Here is a 20,342-nt window from a genome sequence, read left to right as displayed (position 1 = left end):
TGCGTCCCTGATGCGTCCCCTGGTGCGTCCCCTGGTGCGTCCCTGGTGCGTCCCCTGGTGCGTCCCCTGGTGCGTCCCTGGTGCGTCCCTGGTGCGTCCCCTGGTGCGTCCCTGGTGCGTCCCTGGTGCGTCCCCTGGTGCGTCCCCTGGTGCGTCCCCTGGTGCGTCCCTGGTGCGTCCCCTGGTGCGTCCCTGGTGCGTCCCCTGGTGCGTCCCCTGGTGCGTCCCTGGTGCGTCCCCTGGTGCGTCCCCTGGGTGTCCCCTGGTGCGTCCCTGGTGCGTCCCCTGGTGCGTCCCTGGTGCGTCCCCTGGTGCGTCCCTGGTGCGTCCCCTGGTGCGTCCCCTGGGTGTCCCCTGGTGCGTCCCCTGGTGCGTCCCTGGTGCGTCCCCTGGTGCGTCCCTGGTGCGTCCCCTGGTGCGTCCCTGGTGCGTCCCCTGGTGCGTCCCCTGGTGCGTCCCCTGGTGCGTCCCTGGTGCGTCCCCTGGTGCGTCCCTGGTGCGTCCCCTGGGTGTCCCCTGGTGCGTCCCCTGGTGCGTCCCCTGGTGCGTCCCTGGTGCGTCCCCTGGTGCGTCCCCTGGGTGTCCCCTCGTGCGTCCCTGGTGCGTCCCCTGATGCGTCCAATGGGTGTCCCCTGGTGCGTCCCCTAGTGCGTCCCTGATGCGTCCCCTGGGTGTCCCCGGTGCGTCCCCTCGTGCGTCCCTGATGCGTCCCCTGGGTGTCCCCTGGTGCGTCCCCTGGTGCGTCCCCTGGTGCGTCCCCTGGTGCGTCCCTGGTGCGTCCCCTGGGTGTCCCCTCGTGCGCCCCTGCTGTCCCCTCGGCCCCTGGCTCTAGCTCTGGCGCACGTCCTGCAGCAGCTTGTTGATCTCGGCCACCAGCTCGCTGGCGTCCATGAGTTCGTGCTTGTCGCCCAGCTGCCCCAGCACCGTGTCGAAGTCGTCCTCCTCGTGGTTCTCGGGGATCTCCTCCATGGCCGGCAGCCACTTGGCGCTGGGCGCGGGCGCGGGCGCGGCGGGGTTCTGGAAGTGGGTGCTGGCGGCCCAGGCGGCCACGCCGGGCGGGTAGGCGGCGGCGGCGGCGGCGGCGGCGGCGGGCTTGGCGGGCAGCGCCCCCTTGCGGCGCTCGGGGTCCGCGCCGTCGGGGCCCGGCTCGGGCGCGGGGGGCAGCAGGCGCTGGAACACGCTGCTCATCTCCGCCAGCAGCGACGGCGCGGGGTCGGCCGCGTCCTCGGCGCCCGGCGGGTCCTTGCCGAAGGTGGAGAAGCTCTTCTTCTTCTCGGCCGCGGGCTCGGCGGGCGGGCCGGCGGCGGCGGCGGGGCCCGGGTGCGGCGGCGGCGGCGGCGGGGGCTGCGCGGGGAACTCCTCCCCCGGGATGAACACGTTGCTGCGGTAGTCGGACGGCGAGGGCAGCGGCGGCATCCAGCACTGGTCCGAGTGGCCCAGGACTCGGCATTCCTCCGTGCACAGGCGCATGGCTGCGGGGAGCGCAAGGCGGGCGTCACCGGGGGGGGGGGGGGGGGGGGGTTCGCAGCGCCCCACCCAGCGCCCCGGGTCTTTTAAACTTTCAGTTACTTGTTGGCCAGAGGCGGAGAGAAATTGGGAGAGAAGGGGGAGGTAGAGACAGACAGACCCGCAGCCCTGCTCCACCACTCCTGAAGCTTTCCCCCTGCGGGCGGGGCGTGCGGGCTTGAACCCGGGTCCTTGTGCACTGTGATGCCAGTGCTTAACCAGGCGCGCCACCTCCTGCCCCCGCCCCCCCCTTTGCCATTTTTTTACAAATATTTATTTTCTCTTTTTGTTGCCCTTGTTGTTGTAGCCTTGTTGTGGTTATTACTGTTATTGATGTCATCGTTGTTAGAGATGACAGAGAGAAATGGAGAGAGGAGGGGAAGACAGAGAGGGGGAGAGAAAGACAGACACCTGCAGACCTGCTTCACCGCCTGGGAAGCGACTCCCCTGCAGGTGGGGAGCCGGGGGCTCGAACCGGGATCCTTAAGCCCGTCCTTGCGCTTCGTGCCACGTGCGCTTAACCTGCTGCACTACCGCCGACTCCCCCCTTTGTAATTTTTTAAATTTATTTTAATCTTTTTGATTTTCTTTAAATTTATTATTGGATAGAGTCAGAAATTGAGAGAGAAGGGGAGAGAGAGGGAGAGAGACAGAGAGACACCTGCAGCCCTGCTTCACTCCTGAAGTTTTCCCCCTGCAGGTGGGGAGTGGGGGCTTGAGCACTGTAATGTGTGCGCTCAACCAGGTGCCTGCCCCCACCCCCCTTTTTAATTTTTTAAATCTTTTCTTAATTTTTTAATGTATTTTTTACTGGATAGAGCCAGAGAGAAATTGAGGTGGGGGGAGAGAGCGCTACAGACCCATTTAACCAATTCTGAAGTTTTCCCCCATTCAGGTGGGGACCAGGGGCTTGAACCTGCGTCCTTGCACACTGTACTGTGAGCATGTAACCAGGTGCAGAACTGCCTAGCCCCCAGAGTTCTTTGTTAATTAATTAATTTTTTCACTACTCCTGCCACCAAAGGTCTGTGTCTCCATCCCCTGTACTACTGTTCTCCCATAGTCCTGGAAATAGGTTGAATTTTTCCCCCCACATTTGTATACTCAGCTGTCTATACCCCGCACATGAATGAAGCCTTTCTAGCTGTCCTTCAGCCTGTTACCTGCTACACCGAGCAGCATCCAATGTCTGATTCCATCCACTTAATCCCCACAGACAAAACAGCATTTTTTTTTATTGCTGTGTAATACTAAGTTGAGTATATGTCCTACAACTTTTTTTTTTTTACAGAGTTCAGCGTCCCCACTCCCTACATTAGAAACAGCTGTGGTATATTTACTCAATGGAATACTATGCAGCTATTAAGAACAATGAACCCCCCTTCTCTGACCCATCTTGGATGGAGCTAGAAGGAATTATGTTAAGTGAGATACCTCAGAAAGACAAAAGACGAGTATGGGATGATCTCACTCATAAACAGAAGTTGAGAAAGAAGAACACAAAGCAGGATCTGACTGAGTTTGGAGGAGGGCGCCAAAGTAAAAATCTCTGGGTGGAGGGTGAGAGTAGATGTTCAGCTTCACTGGGGGGATTGGGACACCGTCCTTTGGTGGTGGGAAGGTGTTGAGATGCACTCCTATCAACTTGTAGTCTCAAAATAGGAAAAAGAAAAAGAAAGAAAGAGAAAGAGAGAGAGAAAGAAAGAAAGAAAGAGTAGTCATTCTCCCAAGGTCACCATATGAGCCGATTCTATATCTATCTATCTATACCTATGCATATATATTTCCCCATGTTTTAAATAAGTGATTTAATATTGATCACACAATTGTAAGATAATAGGGGTAAATTCCATATAGTTCCTACTACCAGAGTTCTGTGTCCCCAATCCCTCCACTTGAAACTGCAGTAGTTCTCCCAAGATCACAGACATGAGTTGACTATTATTTCTTCCCATTTATTTTCCTATGAACCTGCCCTTTCTTGCCCTCCAAGTCACACCTACTACTTCTGACTGTCCTTCCTTCCCCCTCCTCGTCTCTCTCCTTTTTGATTCTTATTACCTTTATTTGACAGAAACAGCCATATATCAAGAGAGAAAGGGGAAAGAGAGGAGAGACATCTGCAGCCCTGCTTCGCCGCTCGTGAAGCTTTCCCCCTGCAGGTGGGGACTGGGGGCTTGATCCAGGGGTTCTCTGAGAACTGTAACATGTGCACTCAAGCAGGTACGCCACCACCCGGCCCATGGTGTCTCCATTTCCAAGGACACACAGAGAGAGCTGGAGCACCACTCTGACAGTCGCAGGGCCAGGGCTAGAACCCAGGACCTCTCACATGGGACTCTCTGACCACCTGAGTGTTACTTTCATGGACTTCCGTGAGATCTATTTGCTTGGTGCATCTTTTCCTCTAGTTTTTTACTATTATTATTTCATTTTATTTTAATGAGAGTGATACACAGAGAAATACCAGAGCACGGCTCAGCTCTGGCTGATTGTGGTACAAAGGATTGACCGAACCTGGGACCTCAGAGTCTCAGGCATGAAAGTCTTTTGCCAGGACCATTACGCTGTCTTCCTAGTCTAATTATGCTGTCTCCTGAGTCCTTCTCTACTTTTTCTAGATTTCTTTTATGAGCTGGGGAGAGAGCATAATGGTTCTGCTAAAACACTTTCATGCTTGAGGCTCCAGGGATGTAGGTTCAGTTCCCCAGCACTACCATAAGCCAGAGCTGAGCAGTGCTTTGGAAGAAAAAAAAAGTTAGTGCATAGGAAAGAGAGATGGACAAGACGTCGAGTGTGAAGGCTCAGAGCATCATTCCAGTCCCCACAGGCCCAGAGAGGGACCCCACCCTGAGCTCTAGCAGTTGTGCTAAGACACTGATGATTCGTTAGGGAACCTGACCCCTTAGCATTTGGGGAATATTCTTTCTGTCCCTTGAGGAGTGAGTGAGAAAATGGACAGACAGCTTAGGGGTGGCAATGACTGGCAAGAGCCCAGAGGCAGGTGATGAGAGCTACAAAAACCAAGTCAGGGCCAAGTGATAAAGCTGTCCCCTTAGCATGTCACCAGATAATCCTGGAGTAATTGTTTTGAGGAACATTTTAGGCCTCAGTTCTCACTGACCAGCTTTGCTGGGACTATACTCAGCAAGGGACATTACGCCTACTAGTTTCTCTTAAAGGTGTGCTGTCCTATTTAGCGATTTGTAACTTAAAACACAAGCGCAGATCATGCTCCATCGTAGTTGATTGCTCCATTAAAAAAAGGGGGGGGGACTCTGGGCGGTAGCACAGCCGGTTAAGTGCACATGGCAGAAAGTGCAAGGACCAGCATAAGGATCCCGGTTCGAGCCCCCAGCTCCCCACCTCCCACCTACAGCAGTGAAGCAGGTGTCTATCTTTCTCTCCCCCCTCTCAGTCTTCCCCTCCTCTCTCGATTTCTCTCTGACCTACCCAACAACAGTGACAGCAATAACAACAACAATAATTAATAAAAACAACAACGATAAACAATAAGGGCAACAAAAGGGGAAAAGGTGGCCTCCAGGAGCAGTGGATTCATAGTGCAGGCACTGAGCCTCAGCAATAACCCTGAAGCCAAAACAAACAAAACTCATTCTCACTCATAGGTGGAACTTAAGAAATAAAGAGAAAACACAAAGAAAAACAAAACTTGGAACAAAAAGTCCCTTCCTCCTTTCCTCCCTTTCTTCCTTCTTTCTTTCTTCCCTTCCTTCACAGAAGTACAGAGATGCAGAAAGGCAGAGAGAGTGAAAGACTACAGCACCAAAGCTTCCTTCAGTGAAGTGGGGGCCAGATGTGAACATGGGTTACACACATGGCAAAGCAGAACACTATGTAACTGAACTATTTTGCCAGTCCAAGAAATCTTTAATGGCGTGAAATTCAGACTGATGGAAAAGTCATCAAAGGGGAAAATGTGAAAAAAAAAATCCACTGATGGATTCTTCCAGATGTACGATGTCCTATTTGTTGTGTGAGTGGTTGGTCAAGAGAAGAATAGAAAATAGGACAGAAGCAGAAATATAACAAGAAAGAAAGTAATGTAGTTATTGTGGCAAACACATTAACTACATTACTTTACAACCAGGGCATGGGAAGATGCAGAAAAGAGTCCACCAGTCTTTCTCTCAGTGACAGTTTGGTTTCTTCAATGCCAAGGCTTCAATACAGAGCAAATGAGAGACTGCACTGACAGAAAATACAAAGCAAGCATCATAGATAGAAACAAAAGCTAGATTGACAGCAGCTGTGCCTATATTTCAAGAACCAGTTTTGCAGACGTTGCTACTTAAGAATGATTGGTCTTCTAAATTATTGCTAAAAAGACTAATTCTTGCTCAACGCCAGTTCCCCTCATCAGGGGAAGTTAGTCGTCTGCTGAGTTGCTGCTCCATGTCCAACACAGAGCCAAGTACCTGCATGGTACGTGTTCCCTAGACATTCCCTAATCGCTGGGAACATCAAAGCATAGTGAGGTGCCACCTCAAACCCACCAGAATAATTATTAAAAGAAAAGTGTGTGTCCGGTGAAGATTTAGAGAAATTAGAATCTGTGGATATTGCTGCTGGGAATATAAAATGGGACAGCCAATATGGAGAATGATATGGAGGTGCCTAAAAATAATAAAAGAACAATGACCACATAACTTACTCCTGTACTGAATATCAAGTCAAGATTTCAAAAGAAATATCAGGTCCCCCCCCCTAGGCACCCACCCATTCTTCTATTTATTTATTTTTTTATCACTGGATAGAGACAGAAATAGAAAGGAGGGGGCGATAGAAAGGGAGAGAGACAGAGAGACACCTGCAGCCCAGTTTCACCACCGGTGAAGCTTTCTCCCCCAGGACCTTGTGCACTGTAATGTGTGCACTTAACCAGGTATACCACCACCTGGTCCCGGTCCCGCTGCTCTCTATAGCACTGGTGACAACTGTCAAGATGTGAAAATTCACAGCCCACCTATAAATAAATGGAAAAGAAAATGGAACTATTTGCATACAGTAGAGTATCATTCAGCCTTGGTAAAGAACACATTTCTACAAGAGGAGGCAACATGGGTGAACACTGAGAGCATTATGCTTGGCCAGTCACACAAGGACAAGTGCCAGGTGACTAGGTTCTGTGTATGTAAGACATCTGAAAGGGTCAGACTCTTCACACGCAAACGTGGAAGGTTGGTTTCCACAGGCTGGGACGGGGTGAGTGGATGGGTGGGGGTGGAGAATTGCTAATCCGTTTGCACAAAGTTCTAGTTAAGCAAGATGAGTAAACTCTAGCATTCCGCTCTATAGAACTGAACCTCTAGTTGACGTGTCCAGACTTCATAGGTAAAAACGCAAGAAAGTTGATCTTGTGGGAACTGCGCATCTATAATAATGCCAAACATTTAAGAGATTTTATTTGTCCAAAAGAAAGATGAAGAGAAAGAAAGAAAGGAGGAAAGAAAAGAAGAAAGAAGAGAGAATGACTGTTGCCTTTGAGAAAAGAAGAGGGGAAGAAGTTTGCTGAAATACTCGTTTGTGTGAAATACTCGTTTGTGTGAAATACTCGTTTGTGTGAAATACTCGTTTGTGTGAAATACTCGTTTGTCATCATGGGAATCTTCAAGATAGTTCTCATCAAATCTAGACTTTTGTTCTTAAAAAGAAGCAACAAATGTGAGTGCAAACATCAGGGGTGAGAAAAATATCTGACTTCTAGGAAGGTGAGAAATATTCAAGTGGGAAAAACACAGGGAGAAGTGTGGAGAGAAGCCCATGAGCAGCAGCCCTGCGGTAGCAGCGAGGGCAAGGACCCAGAGTCCTTGGGTAGGTCTGCTACAATGAAGGGTTAAATGCAAACAACCGGGGATTGTTTAAGAATAAAAGGTTGTTTGGATGCACTTACTTCATGCACCACGGCTCCGTGGGGATATTTAACAAGTAGGGCTGTTCATCATAGAATGTGAACAAAATCAAAAGGCGTTTAAAGTACATGGAATACCTTAATAGCAATAAGTTGTTTTTCAGCTGCTAAATAACCACCCAAAGTGGTAATTATCTTGTTCATCTTTTTAATGTCCTGGGTCTCTGAAATAGAAAGGAAGCCTGGCTGCATCGACTTACTCACATCCTGTGACAAGGAAAAGGAGCAGACCTGACGACTCCTCTTCCCCTGTTTTCTGCCCTTTAACTCTGTGGGAAGGACTTGATTGCTTGATGGGCTTGGCTTTGTTTAAATCTTTAATGATGAGGGCTAAGAAGACTGCAAAGGAGCAGTGACAGTGGATTCTAAGAACCCTGAGCATACCATCTTTCTAGAAAAATTTATATAATAAAAGTAAGCAGCAGGGGGTCGTGTGGTAGCGCAGCCAGTTAAGCACATGTGGCCTGAAGCACAATGACCAGCATAAGGATCCAGGTTTGAGCCCCAGTTCCCCACCTGCAGGTGAGTCGCTTCACAGGCGGTGAAGCAGGTCTGCAGGTGTCTGTCTTTCTCTCCCCCTCTCTGTCTTCCCCTCCTCTCTCCATTTCTCTCTGTTCTATGCAACAACAGCAGCAATAACAACAATAATGATAACCACAACAATGATAAACAGGGCAACAAAAGAGAAAAAAATGGCCTCCCGGGGAGCAGTGGATTCGTAATGCAGGCCCTTGGAGGCAAAAAAAAAAAAAAAGCAGCAATGCAGTCTCAGTGGATCAGGGCAGTGACACACCTGGTTAAGTGTACCTGTTACTATACGCAAGGATCAGGGTTCAAGCCCCTTGTCCCCACCTGCAGGGGGGAGCTTCTCTCTAGTGGTGAATCACTAGAGTGGTGAAGCAGGACTGCAGGTGTCTCTCTGTCTCTTTATGTCTATCTCCCCCCTCCTCTCTCAATTTGTCTCTGTCCTATCAAATAAAATAAAGATAAAACTATTTTAAACTATAGTATCTTGGTGATGCAAATGAAAATTCATGGCCAAAGATAATTGTGGTGGGTGGGGGTAGAAAGCATAATGGTTAGCAAAGAGACTCTCATGCTTGAGGTTCCAAAGTCTCAGGTTCAATCTCCTGTACCACCATAAGCCAGAGCTGAGCAATGTGCTGGTAAAAATTAATAATAATAATAATTTTGGCTATAGAACTTTTAGAGCCAGAGAATGGCATCTGACAACATCATAATACACTAATGGAGCTCTCATTATGAAACAATATGTGGACTTAGTATTTAAAATGTTTATAAAATATGGAAAATTGAAAAAAAGTCATGGAGAGATGGGTGGCAACATAACAAAAATGGGAGAGCAATTAGCAGACAAGGACCTTCCTCCAAGTCACTGATGTTTTCAACCTGACTCAATCCTGGAGAGCTGACTGAAAACACGTCCTCTGTACAATTCAGATGTCCTCCACGGGAGTCAAGAATCAGGGACTGGGGGGTCGTGAAGTGATTCTTCTTCCGCTGCTCCTTGAAATCTCTGCAGGTTGCTTGAACCTCCTCTAGGGGGTAGGAAGGGGGACAGAGGACCCTGCTTCTGCTGGCTCACGACTTCCCATTTTGTCACTGTTTCACACACCATACAGAAGGGCAGGAAACAGGCATCCAACTCTGACAGAAAAAGAACCTCTATCTTGTCTCAAGTCTTTTGTCCTCTGGGTCATTAATCATTTTTCTCTTAGGGGCCTGTCATCTGTGAAATGCTAGGATAGCTCTCTTCCTCCAGATGGTAGTTCTCCTTCAAGTATAGAAAATGAGACCCATCCTACCCTAAGGGTCAGACTCCGTGATGGACAAGAACAGGAAGGTAGTGCAGAGGACCCGCATGACTGAGGCCTCAAGTTCAGTCCCCAGCACCGTCACATGGCAAAGCTGAGCCGTGTGCCGACCTCTTTCTCTCTCAAAAAGACATAAACATAAAAATAAATCTTAAAGAAATAGCAACTTGAAACACACTCTAAGAGATGACTATGGTCATTGCATCAAAGCAAAGGACTCTGGGGAAGGAGGGGAGTGGACAGGATGAAGGTACACTGGGGCCCTGTTGTGTCTCTGAACACCAGTCAAAGTGTGATGAGAGTTTGTGCCTGTGTGTTGAAGACTGTACTTAAACCACTAACCGCCCCACTAAAATTTAAAGGGAGGGAGGAAGAGAAAGAGAGAGAGGAAAAGGGAGGAAGGAGCCTAGGGTTTAGAGAGACAAAGTGAAGATAAACCCAGGCTCTGAGGTAGAAAAATGCTATGAGTTAAAGATTCGTATTTTCTCCAAACGGAAAGGTCCACTGATTTCCAAAGCTCTGAAAAAGGCAAAAGTAAGAGTTCCTGAACTACCAATGGCTTCCATTGGCCTTAGAAATGCCAAGAAGGCTGGGTGGTGGCACACTGGTTGAACCTACATGTTACAGTGTGCAAGGACCTGGGTTCAAGCCCTAGCTCCCTACCTGCGGGGGGTGGGGGGAGCTTCACAAGTGGTGAAGCAGCGCTGCAGATGTCTGTCTCTCTCCCTCTCTATCTCCCCTTCCTCTTAATTTCTGTCTGTCTCTATGCAATAAATAAAGATAATAAAATATTTTTAAAAGAGTTATAAAAAAAAAAGAAATGCCAAGAAAAATGGCTTAATGGGGTATTGCTAAGTAACAAAACTCACTTCTTGAATTGGAACCAAATAATGTAAATTAAAATGTTCTGAACAATGTGTTCTATTTGTGTGGAAAAAGAAAAAAACAAAAGATGGGACAAAGAGAAGAACAACTAGAGAGTGAAGGTCAGTTTGCAAGCTTATATAAAAAATAAAAAAAAAAAAAAACCACCCTGGATGAAAGGAGAGAGCCAGGACTGTAGCCACAGGAGAACAGAGGCTTAAATGAGAATGGCTGGGTGTGGTCTATGCAAAGGAAGGACTCTGAGAAGTGCAGAGGCATCCTCACAGGACCATCCAGAGTCCAGAGAAAGATACTCTGGGAGGGGCTGCAGTTCCCAGTTGAATGAATAAGGATGAAAGTATGTTGACCAACATGAGCCAACAGACAAAAATGCATGCGGCTTCTCCAGCTCAGAATGCAGGCTATTTCTGTGGGAATTAATAGAATGAGTGACCAGAGATGACCCTGTTGGCAGGCAGGGCAGCATCAGACAATCTATATTTGATCACAGTCAAATGCAAAAAAAAAAAAAAAGCAGTTGGGCTAGGACACTCTATAGAGTTCTAAAAATTCACCAACTCTATAAAATGGCTCTGGTTTCTGTTAATGTCATTCAGATGTGGACTGGTCTTTATTTATTTATGTATATTCTTCTCTTTGGTATATTTGCTGGGAATATTTTTCTCTTATTTTCTTTTTTGCCTCCAGGGTTATTGCTGGGGCTCAGTGCCTGCACTATGAATCCACTGCTCCTGGAGGCCATTTTCACTCTTTCGTTGCCCTTGTTCTGTATTGTTGTAGTTATTGCTGTCATTGTTGTTGGATAGGACAGAGAGAAATGGAGAGAGGAGGGGAAGACAGAGAGGGGGAGAGAAAGACAGACACCTGCAGACCTGCCTCACTACTTTTGAGATGACCCCCCGGCAGGCAGGGAACCGGGGGCTCGATCCTTACATTGGTCCTTGGGCTTGGTGCCATGTGCGCTTAACCCGCTGCGCTACTGCCCACCCCCCAGAAATATGTTTTCTTCCAAGCACAAGTTTCATCCCCTTATGTAGAAACTTGCTGACTGAGAAGTCCTCAGACTGAGTGTCCTAACTGAGGAGGGTGAGCTCTGACTAGATGCTCAGTGGGCATGCCTTTCTGAAGACTAACCAGGCATGAGGAAAGTATTCCATGGATCAGTGGTGATTCCTGGTGTCTGTCTCCTGGATTGGTTTCCTCCACCCCCCCACATGGACACAGGCACATTGCAAGATGGAAAGGCACCAGCAGTCATGTGACCTGAGAATCACCATGTCTCACACTAGCACCAGCGCTCTCCTCCCACACACCTGGATCAGGCAGGACTGTGTAGAAGTGGTCGGGCTTTCCAAAGGATTGGCTGTCGAGTAGGTGGTGTTATTAATGGTCATATGAAAGTCCACCTACGGCTCTGAAAAGAAGTGTGACAGGTAAGGCACCTGCAGCCACCCAGTAAACAAGAATTAGTCTAGAGTTTATCTGTTGCTTTTCCAGATATCTTGCCATCTTTTTATCACAGTAAGTATTAAAGTAAATTCTATTTCTTTTAAATTCAAGCATCAGAGAACTCTCCTGCCATGAACATGTCTGATGGTGGTGACTTTGAAAACAGTGGAAAGACTAAAAGATGAGTCTTGACTTTTTTTTTTGTGAAAAATATAGGTCACGATTAGCTGTCATAATTACAGATACAGAATTATGAAGGACCTAGGTCCACATGTGGTAAAATTACATAAATTGGGATGATTATTCTCAGTTTAATAGACTGCATGTTAAGATTTTAATGACTAGACTTCGTACAGTGAAAATGCATATAATGCAATAAATATTATGCCTGTTATATTACTTTTCTGTTTTGTGAAAAAATGTAATTTGGAGAAGCCACATTATCCAAAATGAGGGGTTCTGCGAAAGACTGAGTCTCTGAAAAACCAGGGTCAGTCACCAGTACACTATAAACCAGAGCCCAACAGTGCTCTGACATCTCTCTCTCTCCTTCTCTCTTTGTGTCTCTCTCATGAAAACAAATAATGGCCAGAAATGTAGCATCTCTAATTGCAAGGAAGCTGAAGTAAGAACTAGTCACCAATTTCATGAAGGACAGAAAGACTTTAGAATATAAGACCAAACAAACCAAACAACTTATTATTATTATTATTTAATCCTGTTACTTATTACTTGGTATACTGACAATGAAGAATAAGAGACTGACTCTAATCTTTACCTCTCCATATATAAAGGTCCTGACTGGGGATATATATATATATATATATATATATATATATATATATATCTGGGGTTGTTATTGTTGTTGCATAGGACAGAGAAATAGAGAGAGATGGGGGAGATAGACGGGGAGAGAAAGATAGACACCTGCAGACCTGCTTCACCACTTGTGAAGCGACTCCCCTGCAGGTGGGGAGCCGGGGACTCAAACCTGGATCCTTACACCAGTCCTTGTGCTTTGCACCACCTGCACTTAACCCGCTTTGCTACCTACCACCTGGCTCCCTGGGGATATATTTTTAAACTTTTTTATATAAGTCAGTTAAATCTAAGATGTGCACACACACTCACACCACACTCAGCACCCCGCTCCCTAATCGATTTATCAAATCACTGGGAGACAGTACAGGAACAGAACTCCTCACAGGCTGGGTAGGAGTCAAGGCTGGGACATGACTGCTAACTTGTGTGACTTCTACTAAGACGACACTGCTGTGGTTACTGCCTGCTCTCCTGCTGTAGCTGATGTCACTGAAATTTCAGTGGCTTCCTGAAAAGTCCTCCTGTCTACTGTTTGACCTCTCTTACTTAACTCCAGTTAGAAACTCAGTGATCCATGGAACTAAGACAGGTAGTGGAGCTAAGTTCTACCTTCTTCCATTCAGGAGAGGACAGTCCTTTGCTCAATATTCTCGGATGGTGAGACACATAAGGAAGAAAACGGATGGAATCCTAAGTCTGCAGTCTTCATGGAACATTCCAGTTTTGAGCCCCAGGGTTGTTACACAGACACAGTCAGCATTCACCCAGTTGGTTTAGAGAGTTTCGACTGGACAATTAGAGAGCAGGAGTCTCCAGAAAATGTGGCTCAGGAACTTAGTAGAATTGTTGCCACTTATTTGATTAGGGCTTTAGACATCTCCCATCTTGGACTCCCATTCTTTGTCCACCTCTAAGTAGACATAAAATAAAAGGTGGCAAAGAAAGAAAACATCCTCTGGTTACCACCTACCAAGATGCCTTCTTCCTTCTATTTTTAGTGGTCAAAGTGTACCATTTCCTGGTGTATTTTAATCCCAGGTTCTGTCAGTTGGTTTCCATGACAGGATGTGTCTCCACCAAATTATAGCTCAGGCCCCCAGAATGCACCAAAACAGTCAGTCTAGAAGCAAAACCACCACCCAGTCACTTTAGAAAGAGTTGCTCAAGAATGACCCAGGGCAATGCTGGATGGGAAAGAATAGAGAGACGGGGAGAGATGGGGAGAGACTTCTACCCTCCTCTCCCCACTGCTTCTTTCTCGCCCACTGCTTCACAAGACGTAGGACAACTGTCAGTTGTTTCTGTGTATACTCACTGCACTGCTAATAGTGTACAGACTCGAAGGACTTCAGTGCACAAGAGAAAGAGGGGACATGGGGGGCATTCCCTTCGCTGGTGACGTGCACCCAAGAGTGAGGCCACCCACTTACCTGCTGGAATTCTGCCATCTGTGAGGAACAGGTCGCTGAAGCCTTCCCCCAGCAGCCTGTCTATTGGAGAGTCTCGTCCCAGATCATAGTCACTGTCCCCTGCTTCACTGTCTCCACGGCCACTGTCTTTCAAGCTGAACTTGTCCATGTCTTGAAGGGCGTATCTAGGGAGAAAAAGCAGGGCCAGTACAGTTTCTGCTCTTTTAGCAAGTGAGCTAGTTGAGGCCGAACAGACACAGTGGGGACAGTTCATACCTATAGCTCCTGGAATATTTGTTTCCTCGAAAACTTGGCCTTGGCTGATACTGTCCCTGGTGAAGCATAGAGAGGAGCTGGGACACCTGCTGGAAACCAAACAGACAGAACTGATTCCTGAAAACGAGCCCTGCCTACCCCCACCTTCTCCTCCCTCAGCCCCCCAGCTCTGAGGGAGGAAAAACGGTCCCTGGCTGTGCCATCACGGCCACCACCGGGCATCTTGTCTCCACCTTAGAGCAGCACATCAGCTGCACTGTGACACAGTGTGTGACAGCCACCAAAACGCAGCCGAAATCTAACCCAGAGAGATCCAGAGGTTCCCATGTAAGGGGTCTCTGCTTTGGGCAAGAGGATCCTCTCGTACCTAATTGCCTGCTTTCTGTTCTGGCTAGGATCAAAGTGAGTAGCTATACACAGGCATGGGGAAGGCTGAAAAAACACAACGCTCACACGCAGAGTGAATGGCATGCAGACAGTCCTGGCATGCATTCTCAGGGAGGCTGGAGCTCTCAGCCCCTGACTTTTCAACAGAGCCCAACTGTGAGGACTGAGCAAGTTTTATGGGCGTTATCTGGATGGTCCAGGGGCTTTACTGACACTTTAGTAGCCTCATATCGGATTTTCGATATTAGGCACAGAGCATGCAAGTCAATTCTTTGTTTTTTCTTTCTTTTCTTTTCCTACCAGAGCACTGCTCAGCTCTGACTTCTGGTGGGGCTGGGGATTGAGCCTGGAACTGCTGGAGCCTCAGGCAGGAGGCTCTTTGCATAACCATTATGCTATCTACCCCCCAGCCCCCAGTCAGTCAATTCTTTAAACCAAACTTAAAAGCAGCATGTATGCATGTGATGTAGCCATAGTGCCACTTGCATCCCATTTATTTTGCATGATGCTCAGATGGTTTGCTGTGGGTATTGCTTATACGCACAGGCACACACACCGGGGGACTGGCCCAGTGGCTGACCTTACCTCAACTGCAGGAGTGGCGTGCGTGAGTTCCAGTGAAAAATTCTCTGGCACGTGGTTGGAGGAGATGGTCACCAAGCTGTTAAGTGACTGGTGACTGTTGTGAGTCTGCCGGCTGCCCATCTGGCCTCTCTCTAAGGTGGGCGAGGAAGATGGGGAGGATCTGTGATGGGACCTGATGGGCAGAGTACCATTGGCAGTGGGCACCAAAGTGATGTCCCCTTTGTGAATCTGCCTGGAAGGCCTCTTGGGGTGGTGCTGGTAGGTGGATTCTGCCACCCTGCAGTTGTAGGATCTGGTGTCTTTCTTTTCCCGGTTACACCGAGTGGCGAACAGCACCATGATCGCCAGCAACACGGCGCAGATTGCCCCTAAGGAGATGATGATGATCATGGACACATCCAAGGATGCTGAGCCGACCAAGGTCATAGCTGTACTGGTCACCGCCTCTGCGTACTCAAAGGCCACGCACTTCAGGAGAACTTTGGTGTGCAGCTGAGGAGTGCCTTTGTCCTGGATGACCACCAGGAGCTCCCACTCCATGGAGGGCACCGATTCCAAGCTCACATTGGTGTGGATGTCGCAGGACCGTGGGCTGATCACAAAGACCTCTTCGTCATTCCCTGATGCTATGAAGCAGCTCAGCTCAGCGTTCATACCCGAGTCCCTGTCGACGGCCCTTATCCTGGTGACGTGAAAGCCGCTCTCTGCCCCTTTGGGGATGGAGATCTCTGCTGTGTTGTTCCGTAGCGCAGGCCCGATGACCACGGGGACGTTGTCATTTTCATCGATGATGGTGAGGACCACTGTGGCATTGCTCACAAGCTGCTTGGGGCTACCCCCATCCCTGGCCTCCACCACAAAAGTGATCTGACTCACTTCTTCGTGGTCAAAGATCCTCAGGGCATAGATGGCACCGTTGGACGGGTCGATGGTCACGTAGGTGGTGATGCAGCTGCCCAGGATGAAACTCTCCAGAATGGTGTAGGTCACTTGCCCATTTTCCCCGAGATCGGGGTCTGTGGCAGTCACCGTGGTGATGTATGCCCCCGGGGAGTTGTTCTCAGCGATGGCAAACTCATACCGACTCCTCTGGAAGTGGGGTGAATTGTCATTGACGTCCTGGATCTGAACGGTAAAATGCTTGATGGACGACAGGCTGGGTGTCCCCTTGTCTTCTGCGATCACCGTCAGACTGTACTCGGACCTCTTTTCTCGATCCAGGCTGGCATTGGTCAAGATCAAATAGTTATTTTCATAAGTCTTCTGCAGCTTAAAGTGGCCATGCCCGTGGAGCCTGCAGAGGACCTCACCATTCAGCCCGGAGTCCCTATCCTGGACCCTGACCAAAGCCACGAAGGTGTCCACAGGATCCCCTTCGAAAATATAAGAGATCTCCTCTTTCCCCGGGGACATGAGGTTGATGTTGATTTCAGGCCTGTTGTCATTGACGTCCACCACCTTGATGATGATTTTGCAGTGGGCCGGGATGGAGTTGGGGCCCAGATCCTGAGCCTGGACATCAATCTCGTAGGACTTGGTGAGTTCATAATCCACCGGCTTGAACAGCGTCAAGTGACCATTCTCGGGATCAATCTGAAAAGTCTCGATGATTCTGGGAGACACGTGGCTGCTGAAGGAATAGAGGATCTTCCCGTTGGCGCCCTCGTCAGGGTCGGTGGCGTTGAGGTCCAGGAGCAGGGTGCCCACCGGCAGGCTCTCCAGGAGCTGGATGGTGTAGGAGGGCTCCTCAAAGGCCGGGCTGTTGTCGTTGGAATCAGAGATGCTGATTTTCAGGAGGGAGGAGCCCGACCTCTGGGGCACCCCCGAGTCCGAGGCGGTGAGCTGCAGCTCATAGCTGGCTCTCAGCTCGCGGTCCAGCTCTCGGATCACCACCAGCTCCGCGTACTTGGCCCCGTCCGTCCTGGTGCGGACCTCGATGCTAAAAAAATCGTTGTCGGAGAGCGAGTAGCTGTGCAGGGAGTTGTCGCCCACGTCCGGGTCCGAGGCGCTGTCCAGGGGGATGCGGGTGCCCACCGCGGCGCTCTCGGAGATGTCGATGGGGATGAGGGCGCGCGCGAACTGGGGCGCGTTGTCGTTGATGTCCAGCACTTCCACCTCGATGTGGAAGAGCTGCAGGTGCTCGGTGGGCAGCGTGATCACATCAAACTCGATGGAGCAGTTCCAGTTCTTCTGGCACAGCTGCTCGCGGTCGATCTTCGACCCGATGCTGATTTCCCCGGAGTCCTCGTCCACCACGAGCAGGGGAGAACTGCCCCTCTGCATGGCTCGGAAACGCACGGAGGTCGGACTGGGCAGCTTGGCCAGCACCTCGGCCACGTCCTCCGAGAGCCTGGCGACCACCGAGCCCACCCTCTGCTCCTCGTAGATCCTGTATTTCAGATTCTTGCCCAGGACGGGGTCGCGGAAGGCGAGCAGGAGCAGCAGCAGGAGCAGCGGCGGCGGCGGCGACAGTGCAGACGCGATTCTCAAGTGCATCTTAGCATGCATGGGGGTGCACGGGGCTGGGGGTGCAGGGGTGCGCCGGGAGCCCGGCCCAGCAGCGGAGGCAAGTCGCTGGGGCAACTCGGAAAAAAAAAAAAGCTACATGGGCTCCTGCAAACTTGCAAGTCTGGGGATCCCGGCAATGCACAGCCCGCCCGCCCCCCGCCTAAACTTTGGGCTCCCGCAAACCCACCGTGCGGCTGCGGCTGGGCGCTGTCACCGCGGCGCGGCGGCCGGGCTCCATGGGGCGAGCGCTCCCCGGCTCCCGGCTCCCGGCTCCCGGCTCCCGGCTCCCGGCTCCCGGCTCCCGGCTCCCGGCTCCCGGCTCCAGGCAGAGGAGCCGCCGCCAGGCTCAGCCTCTCACCCGCACGGCGGCGCGGACTCCGGGTGGGGGCCGCTCCAACTTCGCTCCAACTCAGACAAAGCGCGGCGGGCGACTGGCCAAGCGCCGCCAGCCAATCAGCGCGCGTCCCCGGCCCCCCCCCCCCGTCTCCTCCCCAAAAAACCCAGGAGGGGAGGAGGGAGGAGGAAGGAGACCGAGGAACCGGGCGGGGGACCCTGGAGCCCGAAGGCGGGGACTGGGGGAAGGGGAGGAGTACACAGGGGCCCCCTCCTCTTTGCCCCGCCCATCCCCCCACCTCTCCACCAGCCCCCTCCGCTGCTTGCTGCTCCCCTGCACTCACTCTCTCCCAGCATGCTGGGACAAAGGAGGAACAAATTACAGAAGCAAAAGAAAAAAAAAAAAAAAACCCAAAAAAACTTGAAACCAACTTCCGGTGGCCTTTATTTCTTTGGCATTTCAAATGGTTTCCTCCTTGCTGTTGGCATCTTCCCCAAACATGTAAGCATCTTTCTTTTCATCATCCCTTTAAGTATGGGTTGAACTTCTAAGGCCTCTCCATGCATTTTGTGTTGGTGGAGGAATTTAATCAAATTTGAAAACTAGCTTCTCATGATGCCCTCTTCCCTTCTCTAAGGATATCTATCCCTGGATATCTGTGTTGGTTTTTGTTTGTTTGTGTTTGTGTTTTTATTCTTTTTCTTTTTGGTGTCCTACAAGATGGGGGGGGGGGGCTTAAAGGACAGAGCAAGTAAATAGGTTTCATTCCCCTTTCTTTTTTTTCTCTTTCATCTTCATTCTTTGAAGATAAGAAATTGGCTAGTTTCCACTCTTGAAGTCTCTTAATTAGCAAGATTTAGAGGAGCACTTTAGGACTGGAAACTAATTAACAATATATTGTAGTTCTACCTTATAGCACTTCTTGCCTTGAGTTTGAGCAAAATTAGCTATGAATTTCTTTGTCTTGTACTTAAAAAAAAAAAAAAAAAGGTCCTACTGATCCTGGTGAAAGACAGGTCATGTTTCAGCCCATCAGTCCTCCCCACACTTAATACCAGCGCACAGTGAGTCTTCAAGGCCAGTCCTGGGGCTGGGGCTGGGGCTGGGGCTGGGGCTGGGGAGGACAGACTCAATACTTCACAAGTCAAATTTTCATAATCTATGTATTATTTATGAAAGCTCTACCCAGATATGTATTTTTAAACCCCAAAGCTTGTTTACAGTGAAGAATAAAATGCCTGAGCTGGAAATTGCATTTCCTGTGGATTAAAATGCTGACAGTTATCATGGGAGTCTAGTGTTCTGTCCAGGTCACAGAAACTGATAGGGTATTCTTACTTGAAAATATGACTATTTAGGATGTTTTTTCTGCTCTGTGATTCCTCTTACCTTTATCATCACGACTATTCTGATTGCCTTTTTTAAATACCTCCTGCATTATTCCCGAACTGTCTTCAGATATTTGTCAATTTACTGTTACATGTAATCTCACCGTTGCTTTCTTCCCTCCATTTATTTTCTCCCACTTCTTTTTTGCCCCCCAGAAAACATATATAAAAAAGTAATTTTCTGATGTTTCCACTTTGCTTACTCTCAGCAGAGCTCAGCTAAAGTCACTCAGAAGGTTCTTTCCAAAAAGGAAAGCAGAGGTGTCTCAGTGTGAGCCTGCATCCTCTGAGGCAGTCAGTTGCAGTTTATAAGCCATTGTCTTTTTTCTCCCTCCAGAAATCAGTGCTGTGTGGCAAATTGTGCAGAATAGAAATGCCTATAATGAATGTACTTACTGCTGGGTCACCCTGAGGAACATTCTGCCCCATGAATAAGAACTTCTACATGTATGTGGCCCTTTCACACCCCTAGTCCCACAAGCCCTACAGACAAACAAACTAGGAAAATCATAAGCAACTAGGACTTTAGGAATCTACAGCCATCTGGCCTAGACCGCTAAGAATCTGAGCCAATAATTATATCAATTCAGGCTTTGGTGAACCCCTCTGCAAACACCAAAAGAGCAAAGAAAAGAATTAGTGACTATTCAAAGTTGGGGCTGAGGATTCAAAGGTAATCTAATTCCATTAGTTCTAGGAGAGCTTTCCTTTGTGGATATGATGAGTACCCCCACCCCTCCCCCCAGATTTCTCCCCCAAAGCAATGAGTTTGATTACATTAATGTGAAGAACATTTCTCTCTTTGATTTCTGACAGTGGGTTTGAACAAAACAAATCATTGAGAAAAAAAAAAAAAAGAGTTTCAGAGTGACTTCCGGAATCTTTAAGCCAATTTTAAATAGCTGTATCCTCATAAAGAATATGCTTCTATGAATCAGTCTTTAAAGAACTTGGAGCCCTTTCATGGAGAATGCTTTTTTTCCCCCTCCCCCATTAAATATATTTTCCTTTTCAGTTCCTTAATAG

The 20,342-nt window shown here is 49.1% G+C and overlaps 1 protein-coding gene across 2 annotated transcripts; it reads right to left on the bottom strand.

Annotated features, from left to right (window-relative positions):
* Positions 1-738: 738 nt before the first annotated feature.
* PCDH18 (protocadherin 18) lies at positions 739-17,961 on the bottom strand. 2 transcript variants are annotated; one of them, XM_060179077.1, is made up of 5 exons: positions 17,782-17,961; positions 15,087-17,660; positions 14,115-14,203; positions 13,860-14,023; positions 739-1,472 (listed from the first exon to the last, which is right to left on the bottom strand). In XM_060179077.1, exons 1-5 carry the CDS (start codon positions 17,830-17,832, stop codon positions 829-831), a joined length of 3,522 nt encoding a protein of 1,173 aa, XP_060035060.1. In that variant the 5' UTR covers positions 17,833-17,961; the 3' UTR covers positions 739-828. The 2 variants fall into 2 exon arrangements, with proteins under 2 accessions (XP_060035060.1, XP_060035061.1); XM_060179078.1 differs by having other exon boundaries at positions 743-1,472; positions 14,115-14,200.
* Positions 17,962-20,342: the final 2,381 nt, after the last annotated feature.

This window comes from Erinaceus europaeus, chromosome 19 (genome assembly GCF_950295315.1).
Source record: "Erinaceus europaeus chromosome 19, mEriEur2.1, whole genome shotgun sequence".
In the NCBI taxonomy this organism is placed as follows: Eukaryota; Metazoa; Chordata; class Mammalia; order Eulipotyphla; family Erinaceidae; genus Erinaceus; species Erinaceus europaeus.
This window is presented reverse-complemented; position numbering and strand designations above follow the sequence as displayed.